At 35.8% G+C, this 21,007-nt stretch overlaps 1 protein-coding gene across 6 annotated transcripts in view; it reads right to left on the bottom strand.

The window, feature by feature from the left end:
* The window catches only part of LOC108740552, a 182,088-nt gene that overhangs the window by 92,589 nt on the left and 68,492 nt on the right, over positions 1–21,007 (bottom strand). For 3 of the 6 annotated variants that reach the window (XM_025980238.1, XM_025980242.1, XM_025980237.1), the window contains exons 2-3: positions 5,088–5,135; positions 2,284–2,313 (exon numbers count right to left, since the gene is read on the bottom strand). In XM_025980238.1, the coding sequence (XP_025836023.1) occupies positions 2,284–2,313; positions 5,088–5,135 (78 nt within the window). Of the gene's footprint in view, positions 1–2,283; positions 2,314–5,087; positions 5,136–18,993; positions 19,100–21,007 lie in introns of those variants that run through there. The other 3 variants (XM_025980241.1, XM_025980240.1, XM_025980239.1) reach the window with 2 other exon arrangements.

Here is a 21,007-nt window from a genome sequence, read left to right as displayed (position 1 = left end):
CGGCACTTTGATAATGCGGCATCAAAGGTTTTGTACTTACTTCTCAAAGAAATTTGCCGCTTTTCGGAAGTACATGGTTATGATACACGCGCCGGCGGCTTCTTTTGAAATCTAAAACAATCGTTGCCGCCACGCCGAAATCATAACATTTGACACTATTTGATTGCCGCCATAGGGTGTAGGTATACTCATGCAAAATAATTTCGAATTTTTTTACACGCTTTATATTATTGTTTGATTTGCGGCGGCATCCTTATCATAGAGCCGGCACGTGGCGAGGCGGCGCGGTAGAAAGCAAGGATCATAAATGTTTATTAAGAAACAGTTACTTCCATGGAAAACGACATATAGGTCAGTTGATTTTTCGAATTTCTTATCAAATCTTCAGTTATTTATTAATCTGCTTGATCTTTACTATGGCTATATTCATTCAAGCTCACAATGTTCCAATTCTAATACGTTTTTCTAGGATTTAAAGTAAACTTTAATAAATAGTAATAGACTAATAGGTAATTGCAAGACTTGCAAGACTCTTGCTGCAAGACCAAGACCAAAACCAAGACTGGGAGCGCAAGACCAAGACCAAGACCAAGACCAAGACTGGGAGCGCAAGACCAAGACCAAGACCAGGTGTATTGGCGCAAGACCAAGACCAAGACTGGCTAAGTCTCGTCTTGTTCTTGCGTTTGGGCAACACTAACTAGAACACACATATAAATTAGAATAATTTCTATGAACCCGTTATATTTTTATTTTGCGAGTGTTTGAAAAATATTTATGGGTAGATAGGTACATATGCAATTCACCTGGACGAATGTTGTAAGTACTTAATAAATTCATCTTCGGTCCGATATAATTTATTAATGGACAGATCGGCCTTGGAGAACCTATTTCCGAAAGGTCGCTCAGAAACATCCGTATGATGAAGTCTATTAACAAATCTGATACTAAACAGATAGGTCAAGAAAACCAGAAAAATTGCCTCATTCTACGAAACCGTAATTTTCAATCGCGCAATTGCGTACTAGGAAATTGTAAAAACTTTAATATACAACATAAAACATACGACAAAACTTCAAGAGGTTATTTTTTGGGTTATTTTGGATCTTTTGTCTTTTGATTATGGTTTTTGGAAGCTTCTTTGTTTTGAAGAAACACGAATATGAACGCTTCTTGGAAAATCCCAATTTGATACATATTATACCTTTTATCTTTTAACAACAACAACAATTCCGATCAGGTGATAATTCGGATAATAGTAGGACTAGTTCAATAAGAAGCGACTATGCTGCTTTCGAAAGAGTTCGGAAGTCAATGAGGAGAAGATTGGATGCATGATGCATTCTAGCTAGTGGTAGTGATATTCAACAGTTCCTGTGGACTGACAAGTTTTATATTGTCGAAAAACAATTATCGCCTTGTATCTTTCAAACAAAGTGGCTTTCAGAATGCATTGAAGGAAGAAATACCCTTAGAATAAGCCAGAAAATAACCTCTTCATGTTTTGGCTGTAGTTTTAAACTTTCATAACTACTTTCTCTTATGATTTTTTTGCATCATGATTTAATAAATGAAATTTATTAAAAACGTATGTAGTTTTTGCATTTTTTAACTCAATAATTAGTTAAATTACAAATTGTACAAATTCTCACAAACGATAAGTACTCTTTAGTAACTTACATAAGAATGTATTTTTATGAAACTCCTAAAATGTCGCAAAAAGAATTTTTCGCTAGTTAATTAAATAACCAAATTCATAGAATGCGCTATATTTTACGATTAGTTAACGCAATTACGTCAATAGTTTTGTTAAAGATAAACGAGTTTTCCGGGAAAGCTTGTAAAAAGTGTACCATTTTAATTTCATAGTTTGTTTTACTAGAATTACTACACATACCTAATTACATACCCCTTGTTACATAAATTAACACTAATAAGTATGTACGTAAATTGTGCTAAACCGCTGTGTATATAGATAGTTTAAATTTCCATGAATGATTTTCTAAAAATAGACTCATCATAAAAACCTATTATGTATATTTAATACAGATAAAAAATGAATGAATATACACATCGTGTATAATTAATGTATGTTTAATAATATTATACGACAAATTTATACACGAAAAACCGATTTGCCACAAAACTGTATACTAATTGAACGTGTTTCGTAACCAAATATAGTTTCCCAGATAATTTGCGTCATATGGGGAATTTTCTAAATCGCAACCTTTTTCGATCGCTTCACAAACAGACAAAATTTTGTATTAAAAGGGTACTTACCGAGATGCGACAAGCTAGGGACTTCTGAGCCTGCAAAAAAAAATTACGAGAATCAACAAAAGCGACTCCAAAAACCCAAACAAATGCATACAGAAAGTCACTAACATAACAGTAAGAAGCATTAACATAAACCATTACTTACTATCAATTTATTGCTGCTGCTATTTAGGGAATATTTTAACGGAAAATTTGCAGCGATGTTTACAGAATAATTAGTTTAAACAAACCCATTAAACTGTTTATTTCTTTAAATATAAAGAAAAGATAACCCTTTTTAACTTCAATGAGCCAAAAATAAAACTTTGTGTAGATAGGTGACTATAACTGGATCCTGAAACGCGTTTTAAGTTGTTTTTCGGTGGAATTTTGGATTTTAGTGTTTCATAATGAAGATTGTCTCGTTTCAATTAAAAATAAATAATAAGAAGCCATTATCCTTATCCATTTTGCGTCTATCAAAGGTTGCGAGCGTCAAAAAATTGCGGTTGACTCATGCTTTTCTTAAAAAAAAAAACTAACCACTGGACCCAGAAGTACTTTATCATGAACTGTGCAGTGACAAGAGTCATGGATCAAAAGTTATTTTTGCCAAATCGACTACAAGACAAGACACATAAATAATTTTAATGGTGTTGGCCAGCAAATGGACGAAGCAAATACAAATAAATAAAACACACCTCTCTCGATTTAAACATGTGCTTTCCTAAGATCGGTTCCATTGACTAGAAGCGTAAGTGTGACGCTAATTGATTTAATGTCGTCGAACAAAGCCAAACGCGTCACCGTTCTAATCTTGTGATGGATTTTTGCGATTTCCAAAATAAATTGGAAAACCGTTTAAAAAACGTGGTGAATGTGTTGAAAAGTTGGGATCCCCATGACAAGGGATCGACAACATATCGATGCAATTTAGAAGGTTGCTTCAGTGAACATTCTGGTTTAGCTGCATGTGATGAAACTAGATTTTCTATTTGTCATTTTTCACTATGACAGCGATGATAAAATAAATGATTTTAGAATTATTGACATTTTATTTGTGAAAGAACGTTTTTGAGTTTTTTTGTGCTTATAAAAAGTATTTTTTGTCAGCAGTAACTTTTTTAACGAAAACATGCCACTCATAACTAACCTAAGTGAACCAGTGAGAGTTTCGTTGTACGATAATCTGCAGGAAAATCTAAAAATAGCAGAAAGACGAACGTACATCCAAAGGGTAATGATAATTGCCCAGCACAGTATGGGAACCTCTTGGGAATGGGGAATAGGGGAAGCCCTTCGAGGCATTGTCGAAGAAATAAATGCCGAATACTGCGAAGAGCGTTTGACAGGAATGCTACTTTATTATCCACATTATTTTTGTCACGTAACAGAAGGCTCCGAAGACGTACTATTGAAGTTCGTACAGCATTTACTGAGCAAGTATGGGACACAGTTAGTAAAAATAAAATTCATAGCTCCCTTTCACCACCTGTACAAAAGACTGTTAACAGGCTGGACGGCTATCACGGCAAAACCACCGAGGTTGTTACAAAAAATTGAAGCGGACAATTTACAAGAAACGTTTCAGTACGTCTCGTTGTGTGTTAAAAAACTCCATGCACTGTGCATCAACATACAGGCCGAAAAGGATATGAAACAAATATCTGACAACCAATCGATCGCGTTCACCATTGGAGCTTCAACAACAACCATTGAAACATTCAGTATCACTTCTTCACCCTCTTTAACAAGAACTCAAAGTAGTGCCACCATGGACACGAACACTGCGGAAGGCAAAAATAAATGGAAGAGCATTCTTCCAGAGTATCGTCTATTGGAATTCATTCTGGAATCTCCGTATCTACCAGATATAAGACAGAGAATGTCGTTCGTGTCCGCAGTGCCACCTTTGTTCGATGATATGACATGGCCTTTCGAACATACATTGGAACCGGATATGTTCACAGTACCCCCAGACCCTGCTACCGACCTTCCACGAAGAGAAATCGCCAAATGAGGACAAACAAAATTTTAAATCTAATATGTCTATATTAATTTTATGTTTTCTGTTTTCTTACGCATTAGGTATCAATTTTGTGATTGCTGATTAGGATGAATTATATTTTTTTTGTTAATTTTTTCATGGCCATTGTATTATACTCGTGTTCCAACGAACGATATAAATCCTAGTGATTTCTACAAAAAATACCTTTTCTACATTAATTTCAATAATTATCTAAAATGTTATCAAACTCGGATACAAAGTAATTTCCAGGTTTTGATCAATTCTGAATTCAGTCATTGACGGACATCTGTGGACTAAATCATTCAAACGTGTTGATTTATAAACGAGCATCTGCTGCCATCTATGATTGAAGACAAGGTATTACATAATTCATGTTTGCTGTAATGTTCAACTATACTATACCGCCACCTATTGTGCACTAGATATAAGTCACCACAGAAATACTTTTCCTCAAGATAGGTTACTACAAACATTAATAAACAATTTTAACAAGTTCACTGTAATTTGAATGCCAATGAAAGAAAACTTTAAAGCTACCGAATGGCGACTTCGAACTTGTCAACAGCAAATTACACCAGATGACGACACCCTGACTTTCTGCTGTTTTTTTTCTGTTTTGTTTTTTTTTTTTGTGGTAATACAGTTTGAAAAATTGTAATAAGTTTATATTTAGCTGCAATATAATTTTCTTGCTCGACGAAAAAGGTGGTATTCCTCATAAGTTATAAAATCTACACAAAAAACTGAGTTGCAGTAATAAAAATAGAAATAAATACATTAATAAGTTTTTTGGACTTACCAGTCTCGTTCGCGGCTGCAGTTTCTGTTGCAGTCTCCTGCGACATGGCTGAAAAGAATAAATTATGTTAGTGACCAGAAGTAAAGACAAAAAGGGTGCCAAAGGTAAAATAGGGAGTATTATTTATTAAATTAATTAAAGAACTCAATACTGTTACATATAAATTTGGATGATTTGTATTAAACTTTTAATATTTCGTTTTTAATAAAAAAAATAGTGTTTTTTTTCTAAAGTTTTTGACTGTACCGTATTCGAAAAAGAACAACATAAGCATTTTTAACTGCATCTACATGAAAAAATGTGATTTAAAACTGAAAATTCATTAATCTAATTCAATGAAACAATTATTGCTTAATTAGTCTTTATTTTATAATGTCCCGGCGCCTCCACCAAAATTTCCAATCAATTTTTGCAGATAATATTTGTGCATTATTATGAACGTCTTATTTTCGACAATAAGATACAAGACTAATACATTAGTACTCATAATTAGTAACTTAGTACTTTTTGGTACCAATAAATAAATATTTGTAAGAGGATTAAAAATACTACTTCGTCAGTAATTATTTTTTAAACGAATATTTGGTGGTTTCTTCGAATTTCAGTAAAACAGTTATTTCCGTGAAAACAAAGTTTCCAAATTTTCTTATAGTTACGTTATGAGGATTGTAATATTTGCTGTATGTTGGGCTGTCTAAATATTATGTTAAAATTTAGTTCTTTAATTTATTATTAAAAAAAATTATAAATTAGCATCCTTAGTTACACCTTTAAAGATGAAAATTTATCAATTTCTTCAAATAAAACCAGAATTACAACTCAATCAAGGCTTTTGCTTAAAATGGTCCCGGCGCCTTCACCAGAAATTTCAATATACTTTTTTAATTATTGTCGATAACGTTAATAAATCTTCTTAAATAGCTTAATTTTTGCATTCAGACGATAGATTAAAATAAACATTAACTAAAAACTCGTAATTAGTTATTAAATAAGTTTCTAGAGTTTGCAAATAGAACTAAGTATCTGATAGCTTTCAGGCAAATTTTACAAGATGTCTTTGAAAATATTACTAATTAATTAACTATTTTCTCGAAATATTTTGTTCTAGGATAGTATTAAGTTTCACGTAAAATGGTTATTTTCGTGACAAAAATAGTTTTCCAGTTATCTTTGTAGTTACATTATTATTAGAGGTGTAATATTTGCTGTATGTTGGGTTGTCTATGCCTACGTATATTACAAGTTATAAATTAATTTATTGTAAACAGAAATGGCATCTCTAACTGCATGACCATGGAAAAAAATAGTTTAATAATGAAAATTCATCAAATTACTTCAATTAAACCGAATTTATTGCTCAATTTTAGCCTTTATTTTAAATTGCCCCGGCGCCTCCACCAAAATTTTCAATTAACTTTTTAATGAGTTACAACTAATGACGTTGGTGTATCTTCATGAATATCTTATTTTCAGTATTACACCTATATTTCTCATGACTAACAGTCCACAACAGTTATTTACGAACCTCATGTTTCATCCTTTTAATATGCGAACAAAATCGTACAGAAGCACAATACGTTCAATTATGTTGGTACTTATATATATAATTAACCACTAAACCATGAAAATGACTTAGGATTCTGTGTCTTTATACGATTTTTATCGTGCAGAAGTATCAAGAATTAACATTAAGCAGTGCCTACTCCCTGTGATCCCTCTGTGTAATACCCACTGTAGACACAATTATGGAAAAGTTTCGCCTTCCAGCCTATCCTGATCCAGATTATACAGTCTGGCTACGATTCTGTGTATGTACGTATGACAAATTTCAATGACATTCATCACTTTGTTTTTTGGTTCGGCGAAAATCGTTTGAAGATTACGAATTACAGTTTGTCATACAACAATTAAGATACTAATTACTAATAAACTGCATTGTTCTTGTTGGCAATTTTGTTTTATGGAGTAATTATCAATCTAAATAATGTCACAGCAATTTACATCTGAAAAATGTGCAACATTTTGAAACATAAAAGCAAATTGGTTCAAGTTTGGTAATAACCTCATCCATCGTTTCTCTACTAGTTATCGTTTCCAATTATTACCGCCCCTTAGGAGATCAGCATTAAGGAACTTCAAACTTTTAATCACACATGTAGGATATACCTAATATACAGAATACAGACCCTTTCTAGTGTTTAGGATAACGTTAACGTTCATGAAAGTAAAGTTGATTTGCAAAAATGACGGCAATTAAGCTCGATACATAAAGGTACAAACAGAAGCGTTAGATTACATCGCAAATTAATAAGTTCTTTTCAAGTAGGGAGTTTATGGTTTTTATTAGATAGTATTTGACCTTTACCTTCATTGAAACAACCACTTTCAAATGACCCACTGCACTCCACCGACAGCAAACTAATCGACTTCGAGACAAGTTAGTACCTACACTTTTATTGATAGCACAATTAAAGATTAAAACTAACGACTGTACATAAATCCACTGATAAAATTTACATCCTTTTACGGCGCGATAATTTAGTTTTCAAATAAAATCATCATCGTGGCTGAGCCTTTTTTTTGACGTCAGAAATGTAGGCAGTGATACGCGAATCCAACTGCGTTTTCGGGTTAGAAAATGTCTCTACGTTCATTTCGAAGAAACAATGAAACAAAGATGATCTTATTTCCTGCATAAATTTTTGATAGGTGTTTCAAAAGTGAGTCAACCAATGATAAGAGTGCTTCATAGAAACGCTACTATTACCTTTCGGGCTTAGGCGTCGTTTAGAGTTTCAGATATTTTGTTTCGCGAGTGTGGGCATTTTCAAGAGGTCTCTTCTGATGATTGATTCGGGGCAAACTGGCGACAGGGAAAACTTTTGGTTGTTTCATACCCGGCAGCTACTAATGCATCATTTGCCGAAGTGATCCGAGGAAACTACATAAATACTTGGACCAGGGCAGATGGATCTGGAATCGAACCGGAGTTCTTTCAAATGTCAAGCAAATGTGGGGTTCGAAGTCTCCGGATGATTTTATAAAAATGTTTATCATTTTGTTAGCCCAAAGACCTCTCTCACCCTATGAATAAGAGTGTATCTATTCTATCTGTTTCCAGGCTGATTGATGAGTATTTCGAGGTTCAAGTAAGTAGCAGTTATTCAATATACGAGGGTGGATTGATAAGTTTCCGGCCTGACCAAGAAAAACAAGGTTTTTAAAAATTTTTTTTTTTTATTTCTCAACATAATCTCCTCCAAGGCTGATACATTTCTCATAGCGGTGTTCCAGTCTATTAATGCCATCTCTATAGACTGATTCGTCAAGCTCCTCAAAATAACCATTTACAGCTTCGATTACTTCTTCATTGTCCGCAAATCTCTTACCGCCAAGCCATTTTTTGAGATTAGGGAACAGAAAATAGTCACTCGGGGCTAGGTCTGGAGAGTAAGGAGGGTGCGGCATCAATTCAAACTTTAGATCGTTGATTTTAGCCGTCGCAACGATTGACGTGTGCGCTGGTGCGTTATCGTGATGAAACAAGATTTTTTTCTTCGCCAGATGAGGTCGTTTAATTTTCACCTCGTGGCTCAAACGTTGCAATAAGTCTGCGTAGTATTGACCAGTGATAGTATTACCCTTTGCAAGGTAATCAATGTATATAATACCTCTTGCATCCCAAAAAACAGTAGCCATAACCTTGTTCGCCGAAAAAATTGTTTTTGCCTTCTTTGGAGTTGGTTCCCCTGGTCCAATCCACTGTTTAGACTGTTCTTTGGTTTCAGGAGTGTAGTGGTGGACCCACGTTTCGTCAACGGTTACGAATCGACGCAAAAATTCGCTTGGATTACGCTTATACAATGACAAATTTGCGGTAGAAATGTTTTTTCGAATCAATTTTTGGTCGACTGTTAGCAAACGCGGCACCCATCTTGCACAGAGCTTTTCCATATGCAAATGTTGGTGCAAAATATGTTGCACACGTTCATATGACATCTTACAGGTCTCAGCTATCTCACGCACTTTCAATCTGCGGTCTCCCAGCACTATTTGATGAATTTTTTCGATCATATCTGGAGTTGTGACCTCAACGGGGCGTCCTGAGCGAGGCCCATCAGAGGTGCTCACACGACCCTTTTTAAACTCGGAAACCCACTGCTTAACGGTTGAATATGACGGGGAGGATGTCCCCAGTGTTGAGTCCATCTCTTTTTTAATTTCCTTCGGCGTTAACCCCTTCAAATAAAAGTATTTGATGACAGCACGATTTTCCTGCTTTTCCATTTTTACGAAAACCACAGAGGCGTCTTGTTCAGCGTGCTGTCAAACCTACACTAGCAAGGAGATCGGGCTGAAACTATAGCTACAAGCTATCCAAGGATGGTACTATAGAATGTCACCTCAAGGTAGGCCTAGTGGCGTCATCTCTTGGTTAGGCCGGAAACTTATCAATCCACCCTCGTATCTGTATCTACAGTTATTTACTACAAATTCCATTACTTCGTAGTGTTTGATACCTCTGTAGAGCATTGTGAAACACTATGAAATACTGCAGTTATCAGAAGTGGCATAAAGGTCTTAATGGAGACTCCCCTTCCAGGGTTTCAGTCAAATCTACTGGCATAAAGGTCCCAACGGAGAAACCCCTTCCAACGGTTACGATCAAGTCTAGTGACATAAAGATCCTAACGGAGACTCCCTTTCCAGCGGTCTCGGTCAAATCTGTGTTTCCTTTTGATTGCCGAAGGTAGAAACCTTTTGACACGTACACACTGCGGAGTTTACACGGGTGACACAACAATAGTGAGATCATGATGTCTGTGGGCTCCTTGAGCTCTGGATTCCGCAGCTTTTCCATTGCTACGCCACTGTCAGTATTTTAGGTACCGTTGAGCAGATGGCTGTTAATAATTGGAAAAGCGTCAACCAATAGAGATTTATAAATTCATAGATACCCACATGTATCAATAAATTATGTGTGGCATATGGATATCTTCTTGGCATTTTTTAATTTTCCAAAAAAAAAGAAAAGAAAAAAACAAAAAGGACTTCGCTTCTATCTGATATTATATGGTGCAGTGGTTATGTTAATAAGCTAAAATTCACAAGAAATTGCCACGTAAACATGTTTTCCTTCGACAATAAATAAGTATGTATTAAGCAGATGTTCAACTATGTACATAAAACCGTAATATATTATTTTCTTGTTTGTTCATTTTCTTCGACAACCTGTTTGCTTCAGTTGTAACTGGATTTGCATTTCTTTTTATTTTTCCATTGACCTTTACAGGAAAAATACACTCCACTTATGATAGGGAAATACGCTGCAATTCAACTTGGATAATTCTAGTTCATTAGTTATGATAATTTGGTACATTCAGTGCAGTTAACCATAAGGTTACGTAATATCATATTCTTCCTACAATCTTCGTTTCAATAAAACAAATCAAAAATGCTCTTGTACTCATCATGGAGCCTGCGGGGCCTCTACCTACAATTTTGTCCAATGACAACGGACGTATAAAGTCGACACAATTACTTTAAATGCGATATCACGCAAATCCCATTGCTCTGATACGAAATTTTTGGTCAATATAAATATTTACAAACTTGTGTGTACAACGTTATCCAAATCTTCTAAAGTATCCCAACATAGTATAGAAAAGTTGTATGGTTACCTTCGTTCGTGGTGAATGTTGTGGTTAGAATATTATCTTTAGTTTTGAAATCCAATAAATATAAATGTGAACAACACAAAACTGAGAGTGGTTTTAGTTTCAAACAGAATTCTTACTTGTGACACTCGCGATTGAAGGTTCAGACTATATTGATCCGATTTGTGAGCTAGCAAACTTAATATAAATAAGTACATCATATTTTGATTAGAAAAAGTTGAAAAATCATTGTAACCTGTGCTGATACCCAATTAACACATAAATAAAGAAGGTAATTATTATTAGCTTTGGACGTCACTCTTGGTTTAAATGAACTTTGTACCGTTTTTTTTTCAATATGTGATTTCTCCAGTTGTTAAATATTTAGAATCGCTTAGGCAGAAAATAATCCAACAATTCAAGGAAGTCAACATGTAGGTGAGAGTAACTGCAAAAAATCTGCATTATTACTGTACAAATTCTAAAAGTTCATTACGAAACACTTTTCAGATTCAGGAAAGAAGAAATCAAAGTCCATAGTTTACATACCTATCTACTTTTTTGTAGGTGAAAAATCAATTAGAAATCTAACGCTGTTTCTAGTGTTTGGTTCAGTACAATAGTATTTGACAAAAAATTAAATTGATGATTAATTCGAATAGTATTTGTTTTAGTCATCCGCACAAATGGGTAAAACAAGGTCGTTGATAATCTCCTCGAATTGATGTAGGTCAAAAACAAAAACAAATGCACCCCATAATGATTTCAGTTGAGATAGGAAAAATATGTTTTGAAACGTGCCAATTACATACAACAATAATTGAAAAATAATAGAGTGCAACGAAACGTGACTATCAACTTAAAATCTAATCAAAAATATTTCAATTTGGAAATGACGCATCCCACTTCGCTTTTTAATCAATTCACAATGTCAAGTGCATATTATCATAACATAATAAATTAATTAATTAACTCCAATAGGATTTCATGGTTGGAAGGTAGAATTATCAACCAATTTAGACCATGGCCAACAAACCCGGAAACCTCCAATATCCAATGTCCAAATAATAAATTAACTTTATAATAGTTGGTATACATTCTGTATATCATTTTCTTTGTACTAAAACAACATGCTGTCTAGTGTTGAAGAGCGGACTGTTCCTCAGACCTACACTTTAGTTCTTTGGAATACTGAGAATTGGGAAAGGGGAGAGACAGCTGAGACGGACGATATGATGACAGATGAGCAGTGAATAATAATCTATGGAATATTACTGACCCAACAGCTAGGCGTACAACGTTAGGAAATTACAGAATCCTAGAATTAGGGTAGAAAAGCCCGCAATCGAATCAGTTCCATACTTAAGATGTTGCCCCCGGTTTACTTTGGTTAATGTGGTAATTTCACCACTACCTTCTTGGACGAGGGATTGAGATACACTCAATTAACACACGACGATCTAAGTCTCCTCTACATATTCTATCTAGGATTTAGGAAGTAGGGAAGGCCCGCTCCTCCAGAGCCTGTAGTGCGGATGGGAGCTATTTAGCAGACTCGCTAATAGAGCGGGGTCACCTCCACCCCACCGTCACTAAGGGAATAACAACAAGATCGGTTGGGCAGGCAGGAAAGATTCCCTCCTCAACCTTCTGGGCCTTTTGTAGTACTAGCCTATACTGGTCAGATGTTTGAAGTCCTTTTATCTGTCGGATTGCTTGTGGCATTGTGACACAGGTAAGTCATCTTGGGTTCATGATATCGCCACCTGCAGAAGCACCATTAAATAGAGGTAGAGAAGGCCCCATTATTTTTCCCATTCCAATCTGTGATTCTCTGTTACAATGTTCCAGCATTTCTCTCATCAGGGCGCCACATAGGAAGTTCTAGTTCTCATCCGAACACCTGCATAGAAATCGCTTATGCACTTATGAATTGTGTGTAAAATGTGCATTACCTATTTTCGTAAGTAGATTATGATTGATGTGTTTTATATTATGTTACTAAAAGCACCAATTCCGATAAGCAATCAGTAATTGATGAAATTATTTCTAATCCCGATAGGAAACACATACAACGCGTTATACTACATGACTGTGAAGTTATATTTTTTTATAATTCTTGATCGTAAAATTCTGTTATCGCAATCGAATGTTCACCTGCGATACTGATACGATATTGAAAACATAATTCTATTGTGCAGCGTATTGTTTTCATAAAGCTTGTAAAAAAAATTTTATTAGTGGTGCAATTAAACTCATTTATTTGCTTTATTATTTACTTAACGCTACAGTAAATACATATCCGTATCAATGCACTATGACATTAAATCGTATCAATAACAAGCCGGAACTGGAATTTTTCAGAATTCCATACTGTTTAAAAGTTCATGTAATGATAATAATAAAAATTAAAAATAAAATAATTGTTAGTATCCAGGAAGTCGGGTATCTCAAAACAACAATACCTACATTGATTACACCTTTTGTAGATATTTTAATAAAACTTTTACTTTTTCGATTAAATACAAAATAATTAATAGATAAATTGGATGAAGAAAGAGATATAACGTTTTTACACGATTATTGCCTTTATCGTTATCATTTTTTTTTTAAAGGTTCATCGTGTTCATTTTTGTAACAAGGACCTTAAAGTTTTGATTAGATAAACTGCTAACAAAGAGGCTGATAATGCAACACGCTCATTATTTACCATTAACACACTGGTTAAACCCGCTTATGTTTGAATTTAGATAAACCTGCTAGCAATATATGGGTAAATTTCTAGATGATGGCCACCATCCCCGAAGGGGGTGGGGGTGGGTGGGAGCGAAAGAGGAGGTCTCCCCCACCAATGTACCATAAAAGGTTCGTAGCGGTCTCACCCCCATAAAAAGTTATGGGGGTTAGATGGGGGTGAGGGTAAAGGGGATCGAAAGAGTAAAACCCATTAAAAATTTGCGGCGGTCTCACCCCTATAAAGGTCATGGGGGTTGAAAGTTGATTATTTTGACAATTATCATACACTATAATTCAAATAAAATTCAATAAAAAAAATATTTTCAAGCGGGTGGAGATGGGGGATCGAAAGAGGGTGGTCACTTGAACAAAACCCGATAACCTAACCTAACCTAACCTAACCTACCCTATTGATAAACATATTTAAATAATGTTTTATACAACTTTCTCAATATTTTTATGTATTTTTCCATTAGTTTTACCTTTGAATATTGTTTAAGAATGACTATAAATATTTACATGCCTAGAAATGTATAAAAATTGCCATATTTATTAACTTTGAACCCCTATAACTTTTTATTGGGGTGAGAGCGCGGCGAACTTTTTATGGTACAGTGTTGGGGGAGACCCCCTCTTTCGATCCCCCCCTCCCCACCCCCGAAGGAGGTGGGGGCCATCATCTAGACCTGTACCTATATATGTAGCGGACGTGTAAACGGGTAACGTTCTAAGCAAGAATCCATTACTTAAAATCCACTGACGCAAAATCATTTTCCAAAGAACGTTGCTGTGCCGATTAATAAATTACTTGATCCGATTTCACCTCCGTGTATTAATCAACAAGCAACAGCAAACCAACAATGTAACGTAACTTGGCTAGTTGTCAGATTGTCACTATGTTACTGTTACAGAGAAAGCCGATTTATAAAAACTGCCAACTAGTCAATCGACATAAGTAGGTGTCCGCTTCGATTTTATAGATATAGAACATCAATGGTTAGATATAAAATAAAGAACAATAAATGACAGTAAAAGTTACATGATAGTCCGATGATAAATTATTTTTGTCTTTCTCTTCTAGACTTGGGTGCAAGTTTCCTTTTATTGTTGGAATGACTATAATTTTTTTAACATCTTAATTACAGTTCTCTCAATACATCAATCGTACCGACGACACAGACCTTGTACAGCAGTCTGATGATCGTCTCATAAAACGTGGAAGTGCAGCGAAAGAGCCTCGAGGCACCATTCAACGGACCGACCGGAACGCGCGTTAGTCAGCCCAAGTCCATCAATTCCAACGATTCCATCACGCTCCGAATATGGAACACCCAAACAATTTTCTCTTCGGCGAGTTCTCTCGCGGTTGCAGGTTCTAGGGCAATCTCGAATGTTGGTGGGCCGCATCGTCGCCATGCAGTCGATCGGCGAACAAGGTGCAATGACCACCAAGGAGTTCTCCCGAGTTCTCCATTATTGTACTTATTACTCTCTCTCCTATCTCCAGCATGAGCCCGTAGCATTTCATCGTATGAGACGATGAATGCTGATGCACAACAATCGAGCTCCATGGTCAGTCGCAATACAATACATCGAGCAGAGAAAGATCTCACACTAACTACTCGATGGGAAACGAAAACCCAGGAAACAGCTGAACCGATTTTCATCAAAAGCCATCTACTAAACACACCAAAACGATTTCTTTAGAAATTCGTATAGGATATCCAAAAAATGTCCGGTGTTCGTTTAAAAAAAGAGTTTACAACTGATTTAAATACCTACGACATACAGCAGTTTTCTCATATTACATTGTTATAAATTTTGCTTTCACTGTTATTTAATTTTGTTTTCGTCATCGGGATTTCGATCTTTTTGGATCTCATCAGCGCGTCTGGCAGTTTCGACAGAATGCAGACCACTTCGAATTATTTTATTCGATTATGGTAACGTGTCTATCACGTAATGGTTAGCTACGCCGGGATTCGTTTCAGCGAGTAGATATCCATATATTTAAATCGACCTTGTTGGAGCATACGTAATCCTAAAATGTAGCATCGTACTACAGATGGCGTTTACCGCGCCATTTGTGGTGTTCTCTAAAACACGCTGTTAAGACAGCAGGTAAATGTTGGTCTGTTTTCTGTCGGAGCTGCCTGCGACGCGCTGATGAGATCCAAAAAGATCGAAATCGCGATCCGCGTCTGGCAGTTTCGACAGAATGCAGACCACTTCGAATTATTTTATAGTATTACATTGTCATAAAATGCTAAGGAATAGAAAAAATTAGATACCCTGTTGGAAGTTGTTTTGGGATCCCAGTTGATGTGTGCCGAAGAAAACACGAAGAAATAAAACGTTGCATTCCGCGTTCTTTAATATACATAAGACTGAATGTCGCCTCATTTCATCGCAGCAGCTGTTGCTAAATCTGATGCTGCGATGCCAACAGCGGTGAAGGTATAAGGTATTTAATGTTGTTAGTGACTAGAATTTTTATGGTACTTTATTATGATAAACAAGTATTACGGGGTGGTCCGGCATAATAAGTCCAGCGTATTAGCTGTAGGTGCCTACCTCTTCTTTCAGGAAAAGAAACCAACACAAGGGTAATTTCTAAAAATGTACCAGATTTTTGGAGTGATGAGTTCTTATGCGGCATTAGGTGTGCCCCATTTCTTTGCTTTCTTTCCTATCAATCGGACTATCTCGCGAGAGTATGCTACTTGGGTATTGTTTACTTTATCTGATTCAAACGTTTGAACATCATCATCACAAGGTTGTCAGTCCTAAGAGTGGTTAGACAAGCACCTCCACTCTTTCCTATCCTGAGCTAATCTTCGCATTTCCCGCAACGTAGAACATCCTACATCCTTAACTATTTGTGAATAGGAATCTAACCTAGGTCTACCTCTACCCCTCCTAACTCTCGTTTCTGCCTCTAATATATCTCTGACTAGACCTTCATGATTGAGATTGAGATTGAGATTGAACATCATCATGACAAGGTCGTCAGTCCTAAGAGTGGTTGGACACGCGCTTCCACTTTTTCCTATCCTGAGCTAATCTTCGCATTTCCCGAAACGTAGAACATCCTACATCCTTAACTATTTGTGAACAGTAATCTAACCTAAGTCTACCTCTACCCCTCCCTGACTCTCGTTTCTGCCTCTAATATATCTCTGACTAGACTCTCATGATTGAGAAGGTGTCTTACCAACTTGTCTCGCCTATATCTTACTGACGACTTCCATAGAACCCTCTGTGCTCCTATTTTTTCTAATACCTCTTCATTTCTAACCATCTCTATCCACGGTATCCTCATCATTCACCTGTAACATCACATTTCGAAAGCTTCTAACCTTTTCTTCTCCGCAGCACCCACCGTCCATATTTCGCATTCGACAGCGCCGCGTTCCAAGCATATACACCTTTAACAATCTTTTTTGAATCTCTAAATTAACCATTCTCGAGTATAGAAGTGGCTTCTTTTTATTGAAGGCGACTCGCGACTTTTTATTTTCTTCCAATAAAAAGGTCTCAATTAAAACCAAATTCCTAGAAATGAATCGCTAATATACATATAATATGCAGCTTAGAATTGACTGAAATGACATAATCAAAATTCTTTAATAATAAATTCATTTGTCGTGTTAAATGAATTGCATAAATATGTAATATAGGCGGCAAAGCGTAATTCGGCTAATATGTCGTTACGCATACAATAAGTCGATTTGCATATATGCTAACTTTCATTTTCGTTCATTGAATGGGTGCTAATTAGCGTACTCTATGACGGCCGAACACTTTCGATTGTCAATTTGCTACCTAGCAACGTCATATTTACGCGTGAGCAAACCTAACGAATTTAACTTCTTTTTTGCAACTTCTTTCGACTTAAAGATTACAAAGACACGCAGACAATTTGTCGTTTTTTTTTCTGGTTAAGGTATTGTTGACCTTGTAATTGAACTGAACAGAAAAACAATTTTATTAAACATGACCTGAGCATAAGTGAGGCATGAACCCAGTACAAAGGATTTCTGACAGCCATGTTTCTAAATAAACATCGGCGGCACCAACTACTTTATTTTATGAGTGTAGTCAAAGGTGTAGCTGCCCTAAGGTAAACAGGGGCAGTGTCCTTGACCAGGCCAATCCTAAAATTATAGTTCAGACAAATTGACTGAAAGAATTATGTTAAGAATATTATGGTCATCATGGCCTCCATAGAAAATTGTATAATTCTTTGTAACAAGCTTAAGGTCCTTTAAAACGAATTTTACCTGACTTTGATAAAATTCAACACCGATGTGTGTCGTAAGCAGGCGATAACGCACATACTTAAGTGACGTTGCTTTTTTTGTATACATATTTAAAGAAATTTTTAACATGTCGGCGATAAAAACTGCCAGCATACAGAGACATGTACACCAGTTAATCCATAAATAGAAACATTTACAGTCAAGTAATGTTTTATAACTATTTTACGTATTTTGGTAAACACTAGCAAACAGTAAGTGCCTAATAATTATCAGTGATCAGCTAAAGCGGTTATGATGTGTAATAAAACTTTTGTTTTTGTTTGTTCAGCAAAGTGAATCCTTAAGTAAATGTAGAAACGTCGTACACAGCAATAATATCTAAATGACGGAAAAATACACGAACTACACAAAAACAATCTTCTGTTAGGATAAAATTATGAAAACTTTGATTNTAATTATCAGTGATCAGCTAAAGCGGTTATGATGTGTAATAAAACTTTTGTTTTTGTTTGTTCAGCAAAGTGAATCCTTAAGTAAATGTAGAAACGTCGTACACAGCAATAATATCTAAATGACGGAAAAATACACGAACTACACAAAAACAATCTTCTGTTAGGATAAAATTATGAAAACTTTGATTATTATAAGTCTTTAGAATTAACTACGATTAGTTTACGAGAATTTCAAGGAGAATTCTTAAAGCCATTTAATTGGCTGTTAATTTCTAATTTTACGGTATTAGTTAGTAATCTCTAACGCCTATAGTTGCTGCTGCATAAAAAGTCTATATGCCTTGCGATTGCAATATGCAAACACCGAAAGAGAAATGCAATAACGAATTAAACATTCGATGACATTCTTGAAGACTAATGAGTTTATTTGGTTGTTTACAGACCAATAATTTTCATTTGAAATGTAAAAAGAGAATGGACAAGAACTGAATAAACAATCTCGGGAAACGGAAATCGTTACGGTTTAAGTAGGTTAATTATTTATTCCATTTTGAAAGAAAAAAGTGTAAACAGTCTTGACATTGGTCATTCTTTACTAGTTATATATATATGAACACTAGACGTGGTGAAATTCTTAATTTTTCCTATTTTCATTCCTTCTGTATTACGCATACTGCCTTGTGGCACTCTGGTATTATTTCTTAATAATGGACCAGTTGTCATAAACATTTTCAGGAACGAACTCACAATCAGTAAACAAAGACCATTGTGGTCTAGCGGTTAGATTATTATAGCTTACAATTAGCATTCGATTCGATTTCCGGGTGCGTCTGCTTGGTTTCAATTGTGGTTTCGTCAGATCGTGAAGGCATATGTTGAACCACTGACATTATTTATTTCACTCTTAAGTTGTTTTCATCTCGTCCATATTATCTTTTTCCCCTTATCTACCTGGGGTTGCTTTTGGGTGTTTCATTCCCACCAGCCAGTAATGCTGGTGGGCGGGCAGTCCCTCCAGACTATGCCGGAAGGTAGGGCGGAAGGCCCTCATCAGCCTGCTTTCAGGAATCGTGGGAATGGGTGGGTGGTGGTAGTTCGGGTGAGAAAGATGAGACGGACGAAATGAAGACAGAAGAGAATGGAAGATTATCTGTGGAATATTACTGCCTCAGCATTTGCCTAAGTGATCCAAGGAAACCACAGAAAAACTTGGACCAAGGCAGACGGACCCGGAATCGAACCGGCGTCCTCCCGAATGCTAAGCAATGGTCTAGACCTCTAGGCCATGCCGCTCGGTCCTTATCTACCACCAGCCACCCACCATCTCTATTCTTCGAGGAAGTTGAAGGGAACATTCCGTTCTGTATACAATCTATTTATATCAGAATGTATATTCGGTCGATGGAATGGTCACTTCACCAGAGAGTTAGGTTTTTCTTTTTTTTATTCAATAATCAATTTAAAGTCGTCAGAATAAAAAGTTCATGGTAGCCAGTATTCTGATTTCGATATCATTGGATCTCGTCAGTGCGCCGTTGACAGTTCCAACACAAAATGAACCAACTAGAAGAGAAAAAATTTACTTAGAAGATTCAGACCTTTATCCCAGTTGATGAAATAATTTTCCGACACAAAGAAATATACGTTCAAAGTCCCTTTTTGAACGTTATTGTAAAAAGAACTGGATATGCTAATTCTATTGAGACTTGCGGGAAACCCCGACTAGTTATTAAAATGTAAAAGAAACTGAAATTTTGTTTTCTTAATAAACAAAAATCCCCAAAGCGTACGCAATGCATTTGATGTTTGAGGCAATAGTATGAATTATTTATGTTTATGTTGGTAACAAATATCGTATGCGCAGTTCGTTGATTTCAGCCGGAACAGCAATTCTCCGAACTATTATTCTCTCTATACCCAAGGCAAATGGTAAAACGTGTCCAATAATTACTTCATTTGTAGAAATTATGCTCGACAAACATACTGAAGGTATTACATTTATTTATGAACATAGAATTTATTTGCCATAAAATTGTAAATAAATTAACGTAAGCAAATCGATCACAAAAACAAGGGAGTATCGATCAATGAAACAATGTCATAACCAAGGTTATCGGATTTATCTAAGTCACAAAATTCTAATCCTTATCTGAATTAATCTTCCGATTTCTCTTACTGAATTGGGGATTGGGTAATGTAGTTTTGGAAAGCTTAGATCAAGATCTTTCAGATAGTAATACTGTCAGAGAGAGGAGAAGAAGTTGACGTTTGAATCGTTTTAACAATAAGTAGGTACGTAGTGTATTTGAAGTCTTATCTATAAGATAGGGTAGGAAAAGTTCGCCGAAGGGAGAGATGAAATTTCTCTCACCATAACGTATCTAACGTAATAAAGTAGCATTATGTAAGTTAAGTGAGGCTCCAAATACAGTATTTACTTCTAAATACCATTGTTGCATCTTCCATTATTTCTCTACTAATATTCCAAATGGTGATTTGGTTGCTGATGACAGTGGAAAGATTCTGACATTAAAAGTACGGTAGTAGGGGAAGAAAAATGTTAATTAGAAATGGATTTAATTCAAACAATTTCTCTTCACTACATAGTATAATACGAGGGTGGATTGATAAGTTTCCGGCCTAACCAAGAGATGACGCCACTAGGCCTACCTTGAGGTGACATTCTATAGTACCATCCTTGGATAGCTTGTAGCTATAGTTTCAGCCCGATCTCCTTGCTAGTGTAGGTTTGACAGCACGCTGAACAAGACGCCTCTGTGGTTTTCGTAAAAATGGAAAAGCAGGAAAATCGT

Source organism: Agrilus planipennis, unplaced genomic scaffold (genome assembly GCF_000699045.2).
Source record: "Agrilus planipennis isolate EAB-ADULT unplaced genomic scaffold, Apla_2.0 scaffold180, whole genome shotgun sequence".
Classification (NCBI taxonomy): Eukaryota; Metazoa; Arthropoda; class Insecta; order Coleoptera; family Buprestidae; genus Agrilus; species Agrilus planipennis.
This window is presented reverse-complemented; position numbering and strand designations above follow the sequence as displayed.